At 43.5% G+C, this 24,948-nt stretch overlaps 1 protein-coding gene across 2 annotated transcripts in view; it reads left to right on the forward strand.

Moving 5' to 3' along the window:
• Positions 1-24,948, forward strand: part of SKAP2 (src kinase associated phosphoprotein 2) — a 145,709-nt gene that overhangs the window by 113,396 nt on the left and 7,365 nt on the right. For both annotated transcript variants that reach the window (XM_058678013.1, XM_004582427.3), the window contains exons 10-11: positions 13,219-13,293; positions 18,516-18,628. In XM_058678013.1, coding sequence (XP_058533996.1) covers positions 13,219-13,293; positions 18,516-18,628 — 188 coding nt within the window. The remainder of the gene's footprint in view (positions 1-13,218; positions 13,294-18,515; positions 18,629-24,948) is intronic.

Genomic DNA, 24,948 nt, shown 5'->3' on the forward strand with positions numbered 1-24,948 from the left:
ACCCCGTTGCAGCATTACAGTTCAAATTCAATCAAGATTCTTCCCTTGCAAACAGATGCCAAGCACATAGTCCAGCTGCTCATTGTCCAGATGGATTGAGCAGCTTCTTGGGGAGACTATTTAGCTGCGATCAACCCCTAGTGGTTTTAATATTTCTCTAGTTATGAATCACTGCCAGTCTCGCCACTCCCAGCTCGATGAGGTCGTTGCAGAGTTCACTGGTTGACACTGTCCATCATAGAGTTTTCATTCGCCCAGTCAACCTATCTCTTTAGGGGTGCTAGGTGTGTTGGCTTTTAAGCTCAAGTTTTCACCCACTTGTCCTTTGAAGAACATCCACCTTTGTGTTGTGGGGATGAGCACCAGGCCTCTGACAGGTGGCCTTTTGTGGCTCACCCTACCGCCTTCCTCCTGCAGAAGATCTGGGGAAGCCACAGCATCTTTTAGCAGAAACTTGTCTCTCTGTGAGGAGAATACTTCTTACGTTGGAATTCAAATGATCTTACAAATAAAATTCTGAAAACATGACAGCAGATTAAAATGCTCTTGAGTTAATTAATGTAGGAACAGGTAATATATATAGGCCTTTCTTTGAAACGCACTGAGAGGAAATCTTCCATGTGCTGATTCACTCACCAAATGCGTGCAACAGCCAGGTCTGGCCGAGATGGAAATCAGGAGCTGGGAACTCCGTCCAAGTCTCTGACATGGGCTCCACCTGCTGCCTTCCGGGAAGCTGGGATCGCAGGAGGGGCCAGCACTGGATCCTGGGCACTCTGATGTGGACGATGTGGTCTTCCCAGCAGTATCTTAGCTGTCGCACCAGGCCCTCCTTGTGAGTGGGTAGGGGTGGCCAGGAGGGATGGTGGATCTTCCTTGGCCCTCTGAGGCTCCAGAGAGACTGGTGTCGCAGTGCCCCGTGGGGCTTGGTGCACAGTAAATAATCATGGTTTTTATAAACTGGCTGTGCCATGGGAATTGTGTTGGCCACTTCAACTCAGTGTGTTCTTAAAATAACTCTCTAAGGTAGATTTTAAAGTCCTATTTTCCAGATGAGGAAACTAAGATCATAGGATTTAATTTGTCTAAATTTGCGTAGATCCTGACAAAAGGCAATATAAATTTCTAGAATATGTGGGGTTTTTTTTGGCATTCATATTGTTCCATTGTATCCATTGAGAGCATATATGGGATTGATTCCTGCTCTGATCATTCCAGCATAATTAACTCTGCTCTAGTATTACTTGGTGAGATATACTTTTAAAAGGAGACAAGTGACATGTGACAAAAATGTTCTTCGTTAGCTTGCAGTCAGGTAATGATAGAGCATTCAAACCGCCTGAAACCTTGTGGAAAGGAAGGCCTCCGAATATGTATGTGGCCTCGGCCATTGGTTCACAAAATGCTGAGAGGGGCCAGCAGCGCGGACCGGGAACCTAATAGAAATGCACATTTTTAGGTCCACCCCAAATCCACCAGATCGCAAACTCTATGGCTGGGCCTCACAGTCAAGGGTTTTCATGAGCCCTGTGGATTTCTGTGATGCCTGCTGAAGGTTGAGAACCTCTGCTCTAGGTAAAGATGACAGTGCTGAGCAAGAATGGTATGTTTTGTAACATCCGGTACCAAATTGGAATTTGCATATTTCAGTGAAAACCTGGGTGGCAACAGGAAAAAGTTAGGTGGGAATTGTTATTTGATAACAGCCCTAGGAGCATCAAGTATTCTCACCTGTGTGCTTGATCCCTCCAAAGTCATTGGTTTAGCTTTTCTGCAGCCAAGCACATAGGACCGAGGGACAGAGAGGGACTCTCCCTGCAGCCTCAGCTGCCTGCAGACTGCGCACAGAGCTGGGGACTGGGGAACTAGCTCTTCTCGTATTCAGCCGTGAGGGATTGATGCTAGGAATACCGGGAAGGACAGAAAACAATGAAGTCATTACTCCAGCATTTTTCTTTTCTTTGTTCAGATTCAGTTTAACTGTGGCAGTAGAAGTGAGAGCAAAGTCTGGAAAGCAAGTAGGGAGGATTGGGCAGGGGTTAAAACACCACTGGGACATGAGCATTCCGTATTGAAGTACCTGCTTTAGAGCCCAGCCGCTCTGCTTCTGGCCTTGCTGATGTGCAGCCTTGTGAGGAAGCAGGTGATGGCTCACGTACTTGGGCTGCTGCACGTGAGGGAACCGGACTGAGTGCCGCTCTCCTGGCTCTGACCTGGCAGTGCATGACGGGGGTGGGGGCTGTGGAGCTACCTGCAAGACCTTGGGAAAGCTTCCTAGACGAGAGTTTGAGCTGTGGTGTAAATAGGAGTAGGTTTTTAGTTCATCTTCTGGCCCAAGAAGAACTACACTGGGAGAGAACTTGAAGGTGAAACCATTGATTTTGCTGGAAATGTGTAGGACAAGTCTGCAGTGTAGCAATCAAATTATGAGCAGTTCAAAGAAGGTTATAGTATCTTTTAAATATTTATATTTATATATTTTGAAAAGCAGGTTTAACAGAGAGAAAAAGAAACACAGAGAGAGAATAATCCTCCATCCCCTGGCTCACTCTCCAAATGGCTGAAACGGCCAGAGCTGAGCCATTCTGAAGCCAAGGAGCATCCTTTGGGCCTCTGACAAGGGTGCAGAGGCTCAAGGACCTGAGCCATTCTCTGCTGCTTTCCCAAACCACAAGCAGGGAGCTGGACCAGAAGTGGAGCATGTGGGACACGAACTGGTACCGATATGGGATGTTGGCACTGCGTGTGGAGGATTAGCTTGTTATGCCACCACTGCAGCCTCAGGTTACAGTATCTTATATGGGCTCCCTGGCATAGACTCCAAGCTAGTTGTAGAAGTGTGGGGAGACTTATGGGTGAGTGGCCTTGGGAGGCATAGTGGCCTGAAGGTGAAACTAGGCCAGAGCTGCTTTTCAGGGCTGTGCTGAATGGAGGCAGAGGGCAGCAGTACAGCCTCACCTCAGCTGCTTGTTGGCCCCACACCTCCCCTTTGGGGGTGGAACCTTCATGAGACGAGTGCCTGCTGGTGAGGGCTGTCCCTCGGGAGGGTTCTTGAGGTGAGCCCGCCACAGCCTGAGCCCCAGCAGCAGGCGGATTGGCTGCATTGGTCCTGAAGAGGGCATCTGATCCACGACAGAGCATTCCGAAGTCTCTAGATTGTGTGAGAACTTGGAAGAGGACCCCAGTCAAGTTACAAACATGAGGGCACAAAGAGTGTCCCCCTGTTTCTGGTGTCCAGGGCATGAAGCACTGATTCCTAAAGCTCCCCGCAGGCTGAAGGAAGTAAGAGACATGTGCTTGTTCAGCTGCATGCCATGGGGCCAGGATTCTGGAGACATCTCCGTAGATAGCCCAGCCTTGGTGGCTGAATCTGCTGCTGCCCCCATAGCGTGTTTATTGCATGAATGCCTAAGGGCTTTGTTCTCTGTCATCATACCAACATAGTTATCGTTGCCTTGGAGGGAGACATATGGGCCTGCTGGCAGTGGGTTTAAATCATGGGTCAAGTCTATTGAGATGAAATATAAGATATCCCCCTTGCTCCAGAAAGCTAGTTGCATAAGCACCAGGAAGGCTTGGCTCCACAGCAAATGGGACAAAGAGACATTTGGGCCCACAGAGCAGTGAGTCTAAAGTGTAATGTGGTTCAGTCCTAATACTGTGTGCTTTGGGAATGTGAAGTAATCATCACAGAATGATCTGGACTAGCAGGTACAATCAACATAGAAACAATTCAGGCTCGTGCAGTACACAGTAGGAAAAGCAGAAGGACCTAGAGTTGCCCACCAAGAGGATTTTAAACCACACGTAGTATGAGGCGGGAGCTGCACGTCTGGGTAGCACTTGCTGTCATCCCCAGACTGGAGAAGTGGTGGTTCAAGTTCAGTTACAAGTTCAGTGTCTCTGTGAACTCTTCCTACTTCTTACATTAAGATCGCGGGCTCACCTCGCACCCTGACTACATCTTCCACCTGTGCTTGATTTTATGACATCAGCGTTCAGTTGGAAAATGCTGCTTCACCCTCTCAGGCAGAACTCTTAAAAACAGACACAATTACAACATGATTCAAAAGCCACGTTTTGTTACTGTCACCCCCCCCACCTCTCATTAACAAAGTCTTTTAAGTACTGGGGAGCTGTGAAGCTCCCAGTGGCAGACAGAAGTTTCCAAAATTCTGATTTTTGCTTGAAAGCTCAGGTTGTGTCATTGGCAGTAAGCACCGTCTGTTGTATTCCTTGAAATGATAAGCTGATTTTGTTTATTTTTGAGAAAATGTCTACTAGACTGTAGTTTGTCAGTCATGCAATTAAAAACGGTGTTGTTGCGGGGAGGGGGCGGGAAGCAGCTTGCTGCACTGGCCTCTGCTGGGATGCATTAGAAGTGTTTCATGTATTCTGATGTTGTCATCCAGAATATCACAAGACATGTACACAGGGTTGATATGGAGTGAAAATAATTGAACAACTGGCTTCTCCTTCTCTTCTCTCTCTCTCTCACTACACACACACACACACACACACACACTGACAGTTTGGTGCCACTATGTTGATTTATGTCGAGGTGTCAGCAGTTTCACCCATCATTGCTTCGCAACATCAGTGCAAATGTTGCCACAATGAAAAAGGCACGTAATGTCTTAGTATTATTATGAAAATAGTTTTGACCTCATGGACCTTCCACCCCCTTCCCAGGGTCTGGAAAACCACTGCCTGTGTGAGGGAGATGGAGCCAATAAGTCTAATGGCGATGGCCCCTCTTGGGGACTGTGCTGTCGCCTCTTTGGCCCCTTGGAAATGAGGCGAAGGGGCACCACACATGGTGAGGAGGGCTGTGTTTGCAGGAGGCAGGCAGAGGAAGCCGACCCAAAGCTGTAACAAATGAACTTTGGGGCTGTCTCTGCGGTTTTCTGGAGGGTATAGCTGGCAGTTTAGAGCCTTCAAAAGCAGCCACATAACAATGAAATCATTTTAATAGCACCTTATTTATCATTAGATAGCATTTTTATCTAGTTTAAAGCAAGCCAAAAAATGTAAGTTGAGATGAAATATTTTGCTTTCTACAAGAGGGAGTTTAAAACAGTTAACAATGATATTCTTGTGTATTTTGGATAAGCGCTTGGAGATAATGAAATACGTATGCTTTTGAAATATTTTTATTAAAAATAAGAATCAAGAAAATTCAGTAACCAAATAAAAATGGTGTTACAATGAGTGTTACAATTAGTATGAGGTACCAATCGTGTTAATTGTTAGCATGGTCATGAATATATCATGAATGATTTAAAATTTTTTTTTCTTTTTTGCAAATTTCTGTTTTCTTTCAACAGTGAGTGGAAACTCCTTTTATAAAAATAAAACCAACCAACCAACTGAAATGAGAGGCAGAGCTCACATAAATGGAATTACTGTTGTACCAGAAATCCAAAGCCAGGTAGATCAAGTTACTATATTTGAGAAATAATTTAACCCAGATTTTTTTGGATTAAAGAAGTTTTAGTATTAAAGAAATTGTTACAACATTTAACTGGAAAGCCAAAAATTTGGACTTTATAGGCTGCCCAGAGGAAATACACTGGACCAAGAAGTCGTAGTTTGCTTGCTTGTTTGTTTACTCAAAAGGCAAAGAGAGATCTTCCATCTGCTAGCTCACTAACAGCTGGGACTAGGCCGGGTGAGGGCTAAGTGCCTGGAACTCAATCGGGGTCACCCTTGCGGCAGCAAGAACCCACCTACTTAGCCTTGATCCACTGTCTACCAGTGTGCATTAGCAGGAAGCTCGGATCAGATGTGGATCTGGGACTTGACCCCAGGCTCTCTGGTATGGGAGATGAGTATTCCAGGCAGCAGTGTACCTATTGTGCAAACACCTGCCAACATGCCAAGCTGCATCACTTCTTTCTTCTGTTGAAAGGCACAGCTACAGAGCAGGAGTGGTAAAGACAGAGATTTTCCGTCTGCTGGTACCTTTCCCAAATGGCCCCAACAACTAGGGCTGGGCTAGACTGAAGCCAGGACCCAGGAGCTTCTTCTGTGTCCCCCACATAGGTGCAGTGGGCCATCTTCTGCTGCTTCCCAGTTCCATTAGCAGGGAGCTGGGTGGGAAGTGGAGCTGCCAGGAGTCAAATCATCACTCATGTGGGATGCCAGACGGTACAGATGGCAGCTTCGTGTGCTATGCAGCTATGCCACAATGCCCAACCCACACTCCTTCAGTCCGCATTTAGTACTTGTTGGTCTAGCGATCATTTTCTCACTTGAAGTCACTTGTGATGGGCAGAATCTGGCCAATTGAGCCATTGTTGCCTGCAGGGATTGCTTCTACATGACCCTGCTCAGGGATCCACGAGTCCTCCCAGCACCTGTAGCAGAGGCACCCACAGGGCGTGCTGCGTGGAGGCAGTGCAGGGCCTGGTGACCTCGGTCCTGCCATTTGTCACCTCTCTTTCCCTGTGCCTTTTATGGGGTGAGGAGAATGAAGGAGATTTTATCTAAGATTCCTTTCTCTTCAAAGACTCCCTCCTCTCCTCTTTCCACCTCCCCCCCTCCCCACACTTGGTTTTCAAACTAGCTCTGTTATGGCTTTTAAGGTTTTTTGCTCAACTTCCCAAACATGGTGTTAACATAACATCTATGTGAGAAAAAAAATCACTGTTTCCACATTTCAAGGTTTGTATTTAAATTATTAGTTTTAGTATTATAACAGACATTTAGTATACCTCTAAAAGCATTTCCTTTTCATGTTGAAGTATAATGGTAGCCTTGTCACATTCAGCCTTGTAAGAATAGAATGTCAAAGTTGAACATGAAGTTGTGTGGTTGCACTTTTGCTTATTTTGTTGCCTTTTATATCATGTTACCTTTCTCTGTTGCTAAAGTCACAATTGTTACAAAGTTTGCATACTGGTTCAGTTTTTTCCCCCCCTCCCTTGAGAAGTCTTGTTATTTCATTGTCCTCTCAGCCCAGTCCAAGTCCTGCGGGTAGATATTGTGCCTCTTTGAGGGGCCCACAGGTAATTGAGAAGTAGGAAACTCAAGGATACTTGACTATTGCTGTAACAATAGGCCCACTTGGCCTGATTTCTACTGAGAGTGAACTTGATTCTCAATGTGCCCCTTCAGTCTTGTTAACCTTTCTGCTCATTTTGATACATGTGTGTAATGTTAAAAGACATGGGTTTTCTAGCTTAAGAAAAATATTTTGTTAAGTTTTATTTATTTTTATTGGAAAGACAGATTTACAGAGAAAAGGAGAGACAGAGAGAATGCTCTTCCATCCACTGGTTCAGTGCCCAAATGACTGCAACAGCCAGAATTGAACCCATCCAAAACCAGAAGCCAGGAGATTCTTCTAGTTATCCCACACGGATGCAGGGTCCCAAGGCTTTCGTCTATCCTCTACTGATTTCCCAGGCCTTATGGGAGCTTGATGGGAAGCAAAGCAGCTGGGACATGAACTGGCACTCATATGGGATGCTGGTGCTTGCAGGCAGAGGATTAATCAAATGAGCCATCACACCAGCCCTGAAAAACATTTATTTTATTGCCATAACATGTATGTCAGTGTTGAAAGAGCCTTTAGAAATGCCCAGTGGTTCTGAACTGAATGGTCTTTAAAGAACTCAGCTTTCCCTTATCTTAATTCTGGATTGCCTACCCATGTCTTAGATTCTATTCCAGTTTTCCAAACCTTCCTCCAGTCCTTACAGGTTGTTGCAGGTCTCAGGAGAAAAAGAGGGGTGAGATGCCAGTGGGGCAGAGCCTCCTTGTACTGTTCCCTTCTAAACACGCCCTGTTGAGAAATTTTGATTTCAGAGGTGGAGCTCAATCCGGGTGTCAAGAATTCCAACCACTTGAACCATCTACTCCTAGAGTTCATTCTAGAACGAAGCCAAAATCAGGAGCCAGAGCCAGGAACCCAACTCAGGCTCTGCTCTGTGAGCTCTGAGTGCCTGACTGGCGTCTCAGCCACCAGGCCAGATGGCTTGTATTGTGGCACCAGGATCAGCCAGATTCCCTTTGCCATCTGTTCCATCTTCTCCTCAGAGGCCTCTGGGCCACACAACCCCAGAGGCCATGTGCAGGAAATCATGACCCAGCTGTGGAGAGGTGTTCTTCTGTCACAGAAGGATTCCCTTGTTCCTGTCCATTTAGAAGTGTTCTCATTATCACAGTTAAATGAGAAAGAAAAGAAGCTGGATGGCTGTAAAGCTGGATGGGGCATCCTGAGTTGCAATTCTTTCTGGAAAGCAGCACTAAACTAAGATGTACTCCAGACACAGCTATGCTGGCACAGAGCATGCCCACCCAAGAGAAAGTGTACCCAAGCCCACCAATGGCCTATACATTTAAAACATTTTGCTAATATATTTATTTGAGAGACAGAACTCCCCAGTTGCCTACAATGTCCAAAATTGGGCTTGAGCCAAAGCCAGTAATTGGGAACTCAGTTTAGGTTTCCAAGGTGTGTGGAAGAACCCAATAACTTGAGCCATCACTCTTGCCTCAGCAGGAAACTGGAGTCAGGATATAAGTATTGAACCCAGTTCCTTGGATACAAGGTGCAGGTATCTTAACTGCCAGACTAAACTAACCTACCCCGAACAGCCACGTTATGACAAAACAAAGCAAATCTGCCTATAAATGGAAGATGTTCCTGAAAACCAAGGAAGACACACTACCGCTTAAAGCTATGGCTTAGTAATAAGGCCTGAAGGTCAAATCTTGCCTCACATACTATCTGGGTGTGCGAACCTGGACTAGTTATTTAAGCTCCATAAATTTCATTCTGTGTTCATAAAATGACGATGACAAAAGTGCTTATTATTACTTTATGTAATTGTTAAGAGGATTCAATTACATAATGGAGTTAGGTGCATATAGTAAGAACCTTCATGCAATAAATATTAACTTTGCTTGAATTCTGTCACATAATCCAGTGAAGCTTAGGCCAAGATCTACTTTACAGTATAACGTTTGATTCTGTGTTTTGTGTTTTTTAAAAAATACTTTGTAACTTAGGCTGTGTTCTGAAGGTGTTTCATGAAAAAGAGAGTGATTATGAGTCAGATATTTTCTTGCAGGGTCTCTCTCTTCTCCCTGGTAAAAATCAGCCCTCAGTTGCAGTGTGAGCATCATGCATTCTGACTCGGGACAAACAAACTGCTTAGCCTTTCTCAAGCAACATCAGCTAAATGTGTCATCTGTTTGTCACTCTTCTTGCTCATTCTAAAAATAAGAACAGAAATGATCATTTAGTGAAAAAAAAAAAAAGAAAAGAAAAAACTACCTAGCTAGACACTTTTCTGGTGCTTATTAAGGTCATAGTTCATCTGCTATGGAATTGGATCAATTTGTAAATTAAATTGATTCATCTAAAAGGGGAGAAAAAAAAAGTGTTGACTTTTCCCCACGGTGTTTCCTCAAATGGATTTTCCTAAAAAGATTTGGGAAGACTCCATTACCTGCCATTCCTTGGAATCTGCTCAACTTGGAAAGCAGGTTAGCTAGCTATCCATAGGAGAGATGGAACGCAATGAGTTTTAGACTGCACAGGGCCTGATTGTACTGGAGTTTCATAAAATTGACAGGGTTTAATGTTAAAGCCCTCTGAAGACTTACACCAAAATATTTCCAGTACTCATTGACTATCTTAGTGAACCTGTAACACTGTGTTAGAATTACTTTCTCCGTTTACTTCACTTCACGGGGGTTTTCATCTTGTCTGATTAAAAAAAAAATCCCCTGATGATTCTTGTAGCAATGTGTGATTGGAATAATAACTTCACATGTTGAAGAGTTTTGTGCTGGAGCTGAGAGGCATGTAAATACAAGCTGCTCATTTGCAAGAAGCTTCCAGATTTGCAATATGATTGCTATGGAAACCACATAATGAAAACCTTACAACCATCTGTGTGGTTTGATGGATTTTACTGCATAGCTGAGCTGTTTTTGTTTACTGTTATTAAAATGTTGAATGGATTATATTAACCCACAAACATTGACTATTTGAGGTATTAATTAGTATTGTATAATGACATTGTGCCTCGGCACCAAAATAAAATATGTTTGATATAAGCCTAAATGAAACAACATGTGAGCGTATTTTTTTCTACTCTGTTATGAAGGTGATTATTGCCTAGAATTTTGGTTACTTGTCTTTACATATTTTCTTTTCAGTGGTGTCATAAAGTTTGTTGTTATAAATGAATATGTTAGGATTTACTTTCATTGTTTTTGAAGTTTCATTTCTTCACATGGGATTTATTAAACGTCTTTGTCCAGGTTCCAGTCAACATTCTGTCTGAGTTTTCTTCCCCTTGGGATTTAGAAGCACACACCAAGTTTGATTGTGTTGGCTTTTCTGTGGGAATTGTTTGTGTTGTTATACAAGATAAAATGAATTGTAAGAAAAATTGATGTGTGGAATACATAAACTTGGGCCTACGAATAACACTATTTGGTTTGAAATGGAAAAAGGAGTGTTGTTAATGAGTGTTGTGACTTCTAAACTACTATCTGTTAAATGGCATCTACTGTGAATTTCAGTTTGAATAACTAGCAGAAATATTGATATATTTAAGTAAATGTTTTAAATGCCATTATTCTGGTCATCTAAGAGTGTACTTTTTAAACAGAGTTTTTTGACTCCCATATATAATCTCTAACACAAAACAGGCATTTAGTTTTGGTAATAAATTCTTACAGATTCACTGATAACTTAGGCAAGGAGCAGTTTCTTGGCTTTTTAGGATTCATATTCTTATTTTTACTTATTTTTTCATATTCATATTTTTATTAAAAATATTTATTTTTATTGTAAAGGTAAAGGAAGATTTACAGAGAGAAGGAGAGACAGAGAAAATGACCTTTCATCCACTGGTTCAGTCCCCAAATGGCTGCAACAGTCAAAGCTAAGCCAATCAGAAACCAGAAGTCAGGAACTTCTTCTAGGTCTCCTTTGCAGGTGCAGGATCCCAAGGGTTTCGGCCATCCTCTTCTGCTTTCTCAGGTCACAAGCAGGGAGCTGGCTGGGAAGTGGAGCAGCCCGAACACAAACTGGTGTCCATATCAAATCCCTATGCTTTCAGGAAAAGGATCAGCCAGTTGAGCCATCACAGTGGGCCCCATTTTTATACTTTGGTGCTGATTGTGGTTACTGAGCTTAAATCCTACCTACATTCTCTTATTAAAATTCTCCAGCAGTGCTTACTTGCTATGTTGATGGGATTATGGCTTCGGATTTAGGACAGGGGCAATTAACCCTTTTTTATTTGCTCCTTAGCATTGAGTTTATAACCAGCTTGGCAGAGGATTGCGTGCTAGGGAAAGAGAAAGTGTGAACAGTTAGGAAAAGTTTCTCCTCTACGTTTTGGAGAATTAACAGTCTATAAAATGAATAGGTTGTCTCTTCCATATTTAAAATTTATATGAAAATGCCCAATCCATTTATGATGGTAGCTAAATCTTTAGGTTTGCATTAGTGTGGTAACTGTGGTTAAAGAGATGGGACTTGGTGTTAGAATTTTGTAATTGGGGTTCTATTCATTAATTATCATTTGGGCCATATTAAATTGCCCGTGTTGGACTCAATATATATAACACTGTAGAATATTTCCAGCTCTTCATTATATTGGCAGTTTGATGATGGGTTTAAATGGGCGTTGATGTGGTAGATACGGTAACTCAACAGCTTGATGTCAGTGTTTTTTTCTCACCACTCAGTGCTTGCAAGGGCCTGCTCACCCAGCAGCCGCAGTGCACCCCTCTGCCAGCCCTTCCTCTGCGCCTGGGCGTTCTGTTGGGACTGCCCCACCAACACATGGAGTCCTTCCTAGTAGAAATAACTCCTGGTATTCCTTCCACAAGCTTCTCTTGGTTATCCTGTTGGTGATGATACATCCATTTCTATGTGGGATATTATTTTATTAGGAACCATAGACCCATTTGTCAGCTAACTAAGCCCATACTCTGACTCATTCTTGGCTGTTCTGTTCCCTCCACAGCTCATGCACAAAGCTTATCGAGGCGATTTCCTTCACCTCTCTTCACCACCTCTGTTCCCGTTTCCTCTGCCCCAGTGTTTAGGGTTTCCTTCCCCATTATCGAGGCTTGCGAGTGGTCTGCCTGTCTGTCTGCCGGTCAGTCTGAAACAATGGGGTCAAAGAACCCTTGCTAAAGCAGAGATTTGGGGCCCTGTTTCTCTGCTCAGGCCTCCGAGGGCTCTTACTGGTCACCCAGTATACATCTCCTCAAGGTCCAGGACGAGGTCTTCCTGGCTCTGGAGCCGCTGCTGGCCCTGACTGCTGACGTCACTCTTCCTGCCCCTCCCCTCGGAATACCGGGTGCTTTAGTCCAAAAGAATGTCACTGTGCCTGTTCTACACATCGCACCTTTGCTTATGTAAAATTGTGGACTTTTTTTTTTTTTTGGAAATTATGATTCTTTTTGAACCCAGGTTTTCTCCAGCGTGATATTTATATGTATGTCCCACCATAAGTATCTATAAATTGGACCTAAGTAAACCCTTAGTTGGGGAAGTGGTAATGTAGTCATATTTTGAAGAAATTTTAAGTAGTCTATTGACTTTGTTTAAAATATGTCTTGTGTAGTTTGGTCGCATGCATTCCCGTAGCTTGCAGAAGGAGTAGGATGGGGGAATGGAGACAAGATGTAGGTAAAGCAGTGACGATTTGCAGGCTAAAGTACACTGACAATCAGGAACCTGAGCTGGAACGACACACTTCAGAAATTACAGTCTTAAGTCTCAGTTTACTCATCTGTAGAATAAGAATTGAGGAATTATAGATAATAAAAAATGAACGACTTACAGGTGAACTGTATTTTATATATTCTTCCCTTGCTGTGTTAGTATTTTGGAGACCTTGATTTTTGTCTATGAGACCCCGCCCCAATTCTTGGTGTGATATGTTGGTATAAGCCTGGGTATTATTTGACTAGGGTGAAAGTCCTTCTAGATGAGTTGTGCTGCACGCTAGTACATTTCTTAAATTCGACCCATTCCACGGGTGAGGTTGCTATTTAGAAATAGCCAGCAGTTTACTTGTTCCGTGTTGGGTTATTGAAAAGGGACCGTGGTTTCATTTGTTGAAGACGCACCATTCTGAGCTTGTAGTTTTGCTCTGAGAGTGGGTGAGTGCTATGGTGTGGTCCCAGAGGAAGCCACCCAGCGTGTCATTGATCTATCTTGTTTGTTTGCAGAAGAGGAAGAGGATGCCACTCCAGTGAAGACAGAAGAAAGGAGGCCCAGTCAGGACAGTGTCCAGCTCGGTTCAGGTAACCGCAGGGGAGGCGTCCTGGAAGAGCCGTCTTGGGTTCCTATGGAAGCTACTTTCTCAGCATTCTAAAGCTGCCTACGCAGGGCCCTGCTGCCGCAGGCCCGGTTCAGTCGGGGCACCTGAGGGCTGCTCAGCTGCTTTGTCCCATTTAGGATGCATGAAAACCACTTGAGAAGGATTTATAAAGTAAGCCAATTTATACAAGGTATTCCTTCCTGAATTACTTTGTAATGACTCAATTAGCTTTCATTTCTGCACGAAGGAGATTTAGTTGCATAAATTAGCTTATCATCATTGAGAAAGTGTCACAGCTAAAGGACAGTTTATAGATACAACATGCAGTTGCTGTCAGACCTATAAGAATGTAATATAGACATCTGTGTATACTTTGTGCTTGAGCACAACAGACTTCTGCCATTCAGAGACTAACAGGGGACAACAAGTTGCCCAGGGGACTGGCAATGTAGACATCTCTGAAAAGGTCAACTTGACACGGGTTCTGACAATCGACCCACAGCTCTGTCTTCTTTGATAAAAATCAGATAAACTTAAGACCGCTAATTGATCCACAGCCTGTTTAAATGTTGGCCATGCATATCTTCATTGCATATGATTAACAGGGAAAGCAAATGAATTGGGGAGGAAATGCCAGAGTCCAGCGACAGCAACTTAAAAATTGGAAAAGGACACCAGTGGCCTAGCCCCAAGTACTAATTACCACCAGGACTGGAAAAATAACTGCACATGCCATGTATGCCAGCACACATAGGGACAACTTTTCTGGCATGTTGTTGTTTCCAAATAGCAAGAGATAAACCCTATCCGCAGTGCAAGAATGAGGTCAGTTTTGATAACCGGCAATTATTTTACACAGAAAGAGGAGAAGGACTGCCTTCTTATCAGGACTTTACACCTCTTCACAGCCGCGTGTCAGCTGGGCCAAGGTCTGCCGTATCATCCCTTGTCCTGAAGGGGCTGGAGCTGGGGTCACCTTCCCCCCTCAGATACGTCCATCCATCACTCTTGCCTGCTGTCAGAGGCAGGGTGGACAGCAGTGTGTGTGCAGGAAGTCGCTTTCCAGAGTCCTTCCTACTGTGACATGTGGAAAGGAAGCAGAGGCCTGACTCTGGGCCTGGACAGGAAGGCAGGAGCAAAGGTTTGGGTTTGCTGTTTGCAGAGAGGAAGCGAGGCGGGAGTCAGTAGACGGCGGCCGGGAAAGCGCAGCTCTCAAGCCGCAGAGCGAGCTGGCTAGCTCTGGAGCCTGCTGGGTGGCGGCTCAGCAGCGTCTCCCCAAAGCCTGCAGCTTTCTTTGCTTAAACATCTCAATGCCATTATAAAAAGTAGACACTTACAGATATCACTGCCACGGATACAGCTATTTTGGCTTAAAGTGTTTGTATTTTTCAAAAACCTTTCGAAAATAACCATCTACTGAATCTTTGCCTTTGAGGGTAGGGGAAAAAAACAAAAACCGTATTGGTTGTGCTCAAAGGAATGCAATGAGTAGCTGTGACTTTTCATGCAGTCTCCGTAAAGCACTGCAATCATTCTTATCTTTAGTGTCATGAAATTCTTTTCAAGCAACAGTTCTAATGCTCCTGCATAGCAGTGGCCTTTGCTCTTCCTAGGCCGCCACAGACTGGAAGTTTGTTTGCCCCCCCCAGAGCAGCGAGTTGACAAGCATACTGCTATTTTGCTGAGCATCACATGTCATGAACTTCTAACCTTACTCAAGAATGTTCTGTGTTTTTCACATTGACTGGTTTCAAAAAAAAAAAGCACAGACTGCTCTCACATAAATTTTGCAAGCAAAACAAAATGAATCTTGTGTTTCTTAAAACATTCCTTCATGTCCAAACAGATACCGATGCATTTGTAGGTAATAAACTCATGTGACTTTTTTTGAACATCATAGAATGTGCTTCTTATCTAATTTGTAAACCTATAGCATCTAGGGAAGGATTCCCCATCATCTTGTTGTTGTATATCTCATCTGTTTTCATCATATTTTTAAAACTGTTTTCTTTCTTTGCAAGAGCACCTCTGATTCTGTTTACTTTGTCCATTATAAATAATCCTATTAGCATTACCAAGTTTTTTAAAAAGGAATGATTATATTGTTTAAATCCTTCATGGACTCCACAGTTTATTTTTTTTTATTTTCTTTTATCACGCATGCCTCTCAGGACAAGAAATATACAATAAGGTAAATGTGATTCCCCCCCTTTTTTTCTACAGTTCTGAAAATATAAATCATGGTATGGATAAACTAGGGAAATTAATCTACATCATAAACAACAAGACACACATGATTTGTATCTTAGGATGTAGGACGCCATGCTCTACTTAAAAAATGCATATCCCACATGGCTGATTGTTCAGTGTGAGGTGAACATAGCTTTTGTTGACTTCATATGCTTTTGAGGTCTTATCTGTGTTTCATTTTGGAGATGTGTTTCACTATACTCAAAATTGAGAACACAAACCACAGTAGCCTCCTCCTCCCTCAGGAACAAGACAGCTCTATGGATGTTTAGCTCCAGATTTCATGTCAAGAATTTCAACATTGGCTTTCTAAGGAGACCCAGGCTAATCAGCATGGACTGCCGAGTTGAGATTTTTCTGCTTTATAACCCACATTGCATTGCATGCTGCGTAAGACAGAATAGGAAATTGCACGTACGTGTAGGCATGTGACATAAAAGAATTGTTCTTTAACAGCGCTCACCTACGGGACACAGAAATGAGGTTAGTCTTTGGGTAACCTCATCATCAGGTTTATGGAAAGCACAGTTGACGGTGCGTCTCGTTCCCAGGATTGCCGTGTCGCTGGTTCGGCTGCCTCTTTACAGCAGTGAGATTTAATGAAATGTTCATGGTGCACATCTAGGGAGAGATGCATCTTGTACACAGTGGGGGTCTCTCGTCCCCTCCTGGGCTCCTGTAACTCCCATTAGTGTTAATGGGAGTTTCACCAAGCGCATCGAGGGGAAGAGAGACCCCAAAGTGGGAAGGATTATATGCTAGGGAAACACTGCATAGTTTTTTTCTTCCTCATTTTCTTTTTATCTTCTTTTGAATGAAAAATGGTGGTAAGAGTAGCTACAAATGACAAGAATGCCCTGGATAGCTGGGGTGGACTTTTGGGGACCCCATGGGGAAGCCAGAACCTCTGCTCCAGTTTCCAGCCCAACTTTTGTCCCTCTCGCCCTCTTGGACCCAGCCTGAGGCCGAACAGCATGGGGAACACACAGGAACTCTGGCAAGAGGAAGCAGCCTTTTAGATCGGTTTACCTCCTGGCCAGTTACCGTGGGGGAGGGCCTTGCATGTGAAATGATGTCACCCTCTCTTTGCTCTAATTCCTTGACTTTTAAACTGACACTGACAGACTGCATGGGGCACAACATTTGACCCATTTAGCAGTTGATTTAATCTGACTAGAATGTTTCAACTTCTAAATCCCTATTTGTCTAAATAAGTGGTTTTTAAAGGAAATCAGTCACTTTATTATTAAGTGATTTTTTTTTTCTAAAAAAAATTTTTTTTCAACAATGTTTAGTGATCTGGCCAGCCAGAGTGCCCTCTAGTGTCTATTTATAGAACATCTGCTGTGGGCGACACAGATGCAAGGAAGCCTTGTAGTTCTTGGTTGGGACCCCAGGCACGTGTGCGTCCTGCTGGTTGTCCAGTACTGGTGTGAGGCAGTCAGGAAGGTGTCCTTTCCCCATCGGCCTCCTTTCTTCTCCTAACCTCTCCCTTTCTCCTCTCTGTTTTTGAATTCTTAGAAAACCAGAAGAGAAAGTACAGTGGGAAAACTGCCAGGCTCTGTCTTTCCTAGCGTTGTTTATAATCAAAAGCATGATGGAAAAGTAGCACCCAACTTTCTAAATATTCAGATCCTGTGTTATTCAGAGTCTCTCTCTCTCTTTTTTTTTTAACTTTACCCACCATTTCAGCTATTAAAAAGACTTTGAACATTTTCTAATAAACTTAACCCTTTGTGTAAATCACAAGCCATGTGAAGGAAGACGAACACGCTGATGGCATCCCAGCGTGACCCGTTGTGTCAGGCCTGTCAAGAAACCTGCTGGCTGAGAGCCGTGCAGCCAAACTGAGGGGACCGCATGTGTCCCCACGGCGTCCCTGAGACCTCACCCATGACATCCCTGCTACGGCAGCCGTCAGCACGATGTGTTCTGCCTGGCTGGTGAATACACGGACATCTTATTGATACAACTTGCATTCTTTTTGCGTTAACTCATCAAAACTCAATTATCATGAAATTAAAAACAGGAAACAGTTCTCAGGGTAACAAAAGCAGCCAGTGTGTTTAACTCTGTGAGCTGTGTTTCAGGAGCCCCACAGTGTATAAGTGACAAAGCATTTATTACCGAGTTTATTGTGGTATTACAGAGCGAGGAGCGCTAAATAATCAATCAGTTAATGGTCTGTATGGCAGTTTGAACACATCGCATCCATTGTGCTTATGCTGTTAGAAGGATGAGCTGATAACGCCAGTGTATGTTGCATGTTTATTCAGAGCCTAATGTTCCAAACTGGGGCTGACAAAAAGCTGCCGAAAAATGCGGCTTCAGCACAGGCTATTTCAAAGTTGCTAAAAGGTTTTAGAGGTAACTTGGAGGAGCTTTGACTCCAGATGCCCCCAAAGAAAAGAACTGCAGTTACCCTTCGCATCATTTCTGCTTTACGCCCCTTCCGGAACTCGCTGGAGGTGTTAGGATTTCCTTTTTCCCCCTAATTTGGTTCCTTCATTTTTGTTTTGTATTTGCAGCTTAACCCTGTGATTGCTATTCCGCTTCCTGCGGGATGGTTATTTCACAGGGTCTATCATGTCTCAGGGAGGAGTCCTCATTAAACGGCATGGCTGGCTTCATTTCCAAAACACACTGCCACAGGGCTTGAGTAGGAAAGCAGTTTGTGGGTGCTGGTTTGATGACAGCGCACTGCAAGTGCAGGGTTTAGATGGAAGGCCTAAGAAAAAGGAAGGTGTGCCCCATCAGATCTCCTGGAAAGCAGTCTTAACTAGATGACAGGAAGAAACGGGATTCTTGCGTGAACACAGGAAAGGCTGCAGGATGGAATTGTCTAGGCTCATTTGGTGATCTAGAAAGGTCCTTTAATTTCTGTTCGTTCGTTTTAATATAGAGCTCTCCTGTATGAAAGTTCTAACCCCTCGCCTTGTCTTTCTCTTTTCCTAGGAGATAAAAGCACTGATTATGCTAATTTTTATCAGGGTTTGTGGGACTGCACAGGAGCGCTGGCTGACGAGCTGTCATTTAAGCGTGGTGATGTGATCTACATCCTGAGCAAGGTAAGAAGGTGCCCCGGAAGGAGAAACACAGGGCGCGAGGTCCACGCTCTGGGGACTGCAGCACGAGGGAACGGTGCCAGTTGGAATTCTTGTAGGTCCTTGTTAACAATTGGGAACTTCCAATAATTAATTATTTTGTCAAGTGAAATATAATCACATTCTAAACACAATCAGATAGCAGGATTCAGCTCCCCAGTGTTTAGCTATCACTTGGGCCCTTGGCTCATATCCACCTGCAGCCTTCTCCAGAAACAATGTACTTACGTGAAAGTTAACATTGTAAGGTATCAGGCTGTTTATTATGTTTTTCTTTCCTCTTCCTTTTTATTCTTCTGTGTGATTATTCTGATTTTTTTTGTGCCATTCACTACTAGAAGCTGTGTTTATAGAACAAGTGTTTCATCTTTATATAAATGCCTTTGGTGTTCCGACAATTTAAAAGCAATGCTTTTATATTCAAACAGGTTGGGGTAATTTTTTTTAAATTTTAACATAATGTATTTGTAAGCACAGTGGCCAAGTATGCTGCCATGAGATCATCTTTATATACCTGTATAAAAATGTCTGTGTGGCTTCAGATACTGCATTCTCTGTCTTTAAATCAAAAAGACAAGTTTCTTACTGCAGCTACACTTCTGATAGTTGGTGCAGCCTGCTATAAGTTTTATGTTTTAACTTTCCTTACTGGAATACAGACATTAAAAAAAACTAAAATCACCCTGTGTTATTTTAGCAACAAATTATGTTTGTTTCGTAGTATTTAACATTTCCCTATTTATATTTAAATAACTCATAAGTCTAGGAGTTTAAGGTGCTTTCTCGGTCACAGAAACACTTTGAACTTCTCAGAGATGCTATGACTTGTTCCACACGTGTGCGTTTAGGATTAAGTCGTGGTGCGTAAAATCCTGACGCTGGATTCAGGGATCATCACAACGAACATTTATGCTTGGGTTTTCACAAAAAGGGACTTGACTCAAGAAAATGCCGGAGTCAGAACTTGAATTGGGCGCTCAGTTCACAGTTGGTGCTTCTCCCTCTATTTCCTGTCTTGCCTCTTCTTTGCTTCCTCCTGCCCCACCTCCCTTCTTTTCTGTTGAATTTGAAGCTATTACAAAGCAGGCTTGTCACCAAGAATCCGAAAGGAATGAATGCAGTATTGAACATTAACTTATCCTGAGTTAAAACAGCAGCTTTCGTTTTTATGGAAGTAAAATTGATTCATTTCAAGTTTTTGCTAAGAAACTTTCTTGGAATCATTGTTGAATTTACTTCATTGCGACTGGGTATAAAAGGAAGAGGTTCATTGGCCCTGTTTTGGAGCTGCAGACTGAGGGTAGGTGGCATGCAGAGCTATACTCTTCTTGCAGAAACAAACCAAAAGCCCTTATTATAAACCTAACAAAAACAAGCTAACAGCCCTGGCGGCCTGTTCTTAGACTCTTCTAACAGCCTGCCTGGTGCACCAGCCCCCAGCAGTCAGCTGACTGTTGAGAGAGGTGTGTCTGCCTTTGCCTCTTTAGAAAGTCATCTTCTGTTTACATGAAATTCAGAACATAATCGAGGGTGGACAGCTGGCACAGCGGTCAGGACGCTGTTTGGGAAGCTCACCTCCCGGATCAGGTGCCTCGCTTTGAGTCCTACTGCCCTTCTGATTTTAACTTCCTGCTGCCATAAACTCTGAGACGACAGGTGATGTTCCTGGTCGTTCAGTCCCTGTTACCCACGTGGGAGGCCCTGGGTGAATTCCTCACTGTTGATTTCAGACTGGCCCAGTCCTGGCTGTTGTGGACATGTGTGGCAGATGGAAAATTTCTGTCTCTCTACCTTTCAAATAAGATAAAACAATAATGAAAAAAAGAAAAGAAAAGAAAATACATGAAGCCAGTATAATCGTAGCTATGGATCGTGCTACTGGAGTTCTGAAAGCTGTAATTTGTGTGTGAACCCTGCCATGGGGCGGATCTTGGTGAGGTGAGAGGAGAGGGCACTGTTGGGGTTTGGAGCCTCGGGACGGGAAAGGCTCGCATGGCTGGCTGCTGGCAGGTTGCTCTGCTGCTTCCCCACCTTGCTTTGGGCGAGCTGGCACAGACCCTCTGGAGACTCTGTCTTGTACTGGCTTGGTCTTCCTGTGTTCTCAATCTTACCCAAACATAGACTATATGTTAATACCGCAAATGCATTTTATATGTGAATGATGTCTGCAGTTTTGAATGGTTGGTATTAACTGCCAATGAAGAACTCAAGACTTTAGTGAAAACATTTTTTAAAAAAACATTTTGTGTCTTGATCTAAGTATGAGCAGTGCTGTGTGCCAGAGATTACTAGCACTGCTGTGTGACTGGAAGTTTGCTGAACCTTTCTGAGAGCCCTAGTTAGATTTTTGTGGTATTGGGATGAAATGTTACTGTTTTAATTTATTTTTTTACACCATCTAGTGGCTCAGACTGAGTGGTGCAGGTAATTGCAGCTAATGTGCTCAAGCAGAATGGTGCCATCAATTCAGCTTTAAATCTAGCTATGGGCTATTTCGTTCCCGTCTCATGTCAACAGAGTGCTAACATTAATCATGACAAATTTTGCTCATCATTCTGAATCACATGTAGAATCGCATACATAAGGAAGGATGCGTTTTAAGAACTCTAACATAACATTTATGGAGACATGGAAAATGTATGTGTAATGAAATTAAATGCCGTGCCTGTTCTAAATAAAAGATTTTCTTTAAAACACACACACACACACACACACACACACACAAAACTTGCTGTTAGTAATGAATTGATTTATAGCTTGAAATACTAAATTGTCACTGTTTTGATCCACCTTCTAGGAATTTAGCAACACTAAATGACTTATAAGACAATATACTATCTCCATATAAATAAATATTTAGACAAACTGAGAACTAAAAATGGTGTGCACTGTGGTCAGAAGTGTTTAATTTAGTAAATATAGTGGCAGAAAAAAAAATGTTGAACTGTTTAGGGATTAAGCTGTCTTCATTAAAAATCGCCTCAGAGTCTTATGTTAAAATGCACTCTGCTTTTTTTTGTTTTGCAAGGACAGTCCAGTGGGCCCTCCTCTCTGCTCTGTCAGCCTGGGGGGGATTTATTTATTTTAGACCCCTTTGAGAGTTGTACAAATCTTAACTTCTCTTTTTCTTTTTCAGTGAAAATCAAATGTTGCCATAAAGAAAGAAAAGTGGGCAGAGACCCAGCCCTACCCCCTTCTTTTTGAGCGTTTTCCTATCAGCAGCCGTCATGTGAGCCCTGGCTGGGCGAGCCCCTCCTGCCAAGTGTCCGGCATTTTCTTGGTTTTGACCTTTGAACCTTGCTACTAATAAATCCAAGTACTGCTGGCCGAAAAAAGGCGTGCCAGTAATTTTTTACTTTACAGTTCTTTTCATAGAGTGTTGCTGCTGTTTTATGTGTTAAAATAAGGCACTTCAATAGTCCATGAAGATTTAGAACCTCTTTTTCTCCTACCCAAAGGAAAAGAAAAGAAATTGGAGCACACAGATGAAAGTGGATTTGTGATTTTTACCGACAGCCACATTGTTAGTGAATTAGCTGTGATGCACAGGGCTTAGTTTTAGGTTCATTTGGTGGGTAGAAAGTGATGTTTGTGGAACCTTTTAATCATGAATTGTTCGTTTGTTTTAGGAATGAAGTGTTTTAAAATCATGCTGAATGACTAGAATGCATTTCAACTTACCACCTAAAACATGAGCGTACCGGTGTAGTGAGTGAGAGTGTCCGAGAGCCACATTTGTAAAATTTTATGAACTCAGTGACAGCAGTAGGGGTATCCCAGGGCCCTGCATTCCTGTTTGGTGATGTCACTGTGCCTTGCTGTGCTGGCTTCGGGTCTCCCAGTGCTCCATCTTCCAATCTTTCCTTATCAGTAAATCACTAACCACTTTTAGCCTTACTTTTTAAGCAATAAATAATTTTTAGGGATTTGACAGCAGACAAGCTGCACCTCAGCAGGCCAGAGGCATGCTATTTCATATGACATTTTTTAAAAATAATAGAATAAAGAATTCTAGGGTATTTTAACTAGTACAGGGCACATGTAACTGGCTTTACAGTTCTGAGAATTTCTTTTGTTATCAAAACTTAGAAATGTAGATTAAGACAATACTCACTAAACATAGCAAAAGGACATTTTCAGTGTGCATTTTAGAGTTCCATGCAGTGCCCCTTTCCTATTTGTTGGGTGATTGGTGAATTGTGGCTGTCGTCGGCCACTTGCTTCTCATCATGAGACTCTAGATCCAGTTTCTGTAGCTTTTTGGGGATTCAGACCTTTGAAAAAGCGCTGGGAGGCTTGCTGAGCTCTGCTGGCAGAGAGGAGTGTGCTTTTCAGTTCTCTCGGTTTTCCACTTGTCACCGTGTGACCCATCATGCCACAAATAGCATGACCAACTGCTCAAGAGTAACTGGGGCATCTCAATATGGGGCATGCATCGCTGACACTAAGCTGCTTCCAAAATGTGATTTTGTTTTCTGGCTTTGAGGGCAGGGGATGTGCACTCGGGAACGCATGTCTGCAGATCTGTGCCATCACTAGGCATGTTGCAGGTTCAGGTACGGGGAAGCCTGAACCACATGATCTTCTTAGTACCCACCTCTCCCTAGCAGTGAAGAACCACCCAGGAACACAACATCATTCAGAAATCTTTCTAGCTCCACTTCCAGGATGCCTCTTTTGGAAGTTTATGTCCCAGTATTTTCCAGTTTTCTCTTGCATGCAATGCAGGAGGCATTCTAGAGCAAAGTTGGCACAGAAAGGGGAAGGTTGTTATCGGAGGCAGGCCGGCAGCTCAGCCCCTTCATGTCTTGAGCAGCTGAGAGTAAGCCCAGGGGCAGCATCAGGGAGGCCAGGTGAGCAGTGGGCACAGTGGATGGGCCTGCACTGGGAAGAAGCCAAACTACAGGACCTATGTAGCTGAATCCATCCTAGAATGATCAGGTGTTTGCCAGAAGCAAAGGTGAACCTCAAAGAGCAGCACTATTATGAATTTCTTTTAAGAAAATCCTCAATTGGAGCAGACGCTCAGCCTGGCAATTAAGACTATTGGAATCCCATATTGGAGAACCTCACATTGGTTCCTGGTGCTAGCTCCTGACCCCAGCTTTCAGCGCAGACCTGGGAGGCAGTGGTGATGGCTCAAGCCATTGAATTCCTGCCAATACACGGAAGGCCCGAGTTGAGTTTCCAGCTCTTGGCTTTGGCCTGACCCAGCTCTGGTCCTCCTGGGCATCTGGGAAGTGAACCAACTGCTGGGAAGTTTCTCTGTCTTTCTGTCTATCTCTGCCTGTCGAATAATTTTAAAATTTTTTGTTAAAACGTTTTACAGAGGGTCAAAATTATGTTTTCTAACAAAATGCAAGTGTTTGATGAACACTTGTTAGGCACAGCAGGATCCCAAGGAGCTGCAAACAGGTTTTGTTTCAGGGATCCTGCAGTTGGGTTGTAGAGAACACAAATCCCATGAAAGAGAACATAAGAGCGGATCCCAGTGTAGGCTGCACACACAGTGCTGAAGAAAGCCGGCAGAGCTCAGCAAAGCCTGGGACAGTGAGGGCACATTCCAGTAGAAGTTGAACTAGAACATGTATGGCTGCAGTTCATTGATTCATCAGCATCCATGCTTGCTTTTTTCTATCTGTTTAGCCGGAAAATCAGGAAGAATGGCCATGTGACACCAACAGGTGGATATTCTAGCCATGACAGGGACGCACAGAGCCCCTGCCTAGGCACTTGGCGTCTTTCTCTCTCCCTCTCGGTGATCTTGGAGGATCGTGGGTAGCCAGAAAAACAAAACCAACCTGATGTTTCCAGTTGAGGCTTCCCTGGCCCTTCTGCGTCTCCCTGAATACAGCCCGTCCTGTAGGCGCCTGTGTGGCTGAGTGCTCCTTTGTGTGCATTTCTTTCCTCTCTGCTGTGGTGTGCGTGTAGTTGAAGTGTGTCCCAGAAAGGTTCTGGGACTAGAGGCTTGGGTGGTTTAGTGCTAGCTTTGCAGTCTTGCTAAAAGTGGCTCCTCCCTGAAAGGGAGCCCGACCCTCCCCTTCCCGCACTGCATGCTTGGCCCCTTCCCCCTCTGCACTGTGCTGGAGTGCCTCCTCGGAGCCCTCGCTGCAGCTCAGACTGGCCTAATTCTGGACTTTAGCCCCCAAAGTTGTGAGTTACATAAACCCTTTTTCTGTTTTTATTTATTTCTAAGATATATCTTACTTTTATTTGCAAATACAGTTACAGAAGCAAGGAGAGGCAGTTTCTCAGCTGGCAAACCAAAAAAAGGACAGAGAACA

Source organism: Ochotona princeps, chromosome 20 (assembly GCF_030435755.1).
Source record: "Ochotona princeps isolate mOchPri1 chromosome 20, mOchPri1.hap1, whole genome shotgun sequence".
NCBI lineage: Eukaryota > Metazoa > Chordata > Mammalia > Lagomorpha > Ochotonidae > Ochotona > Ochotona princeps.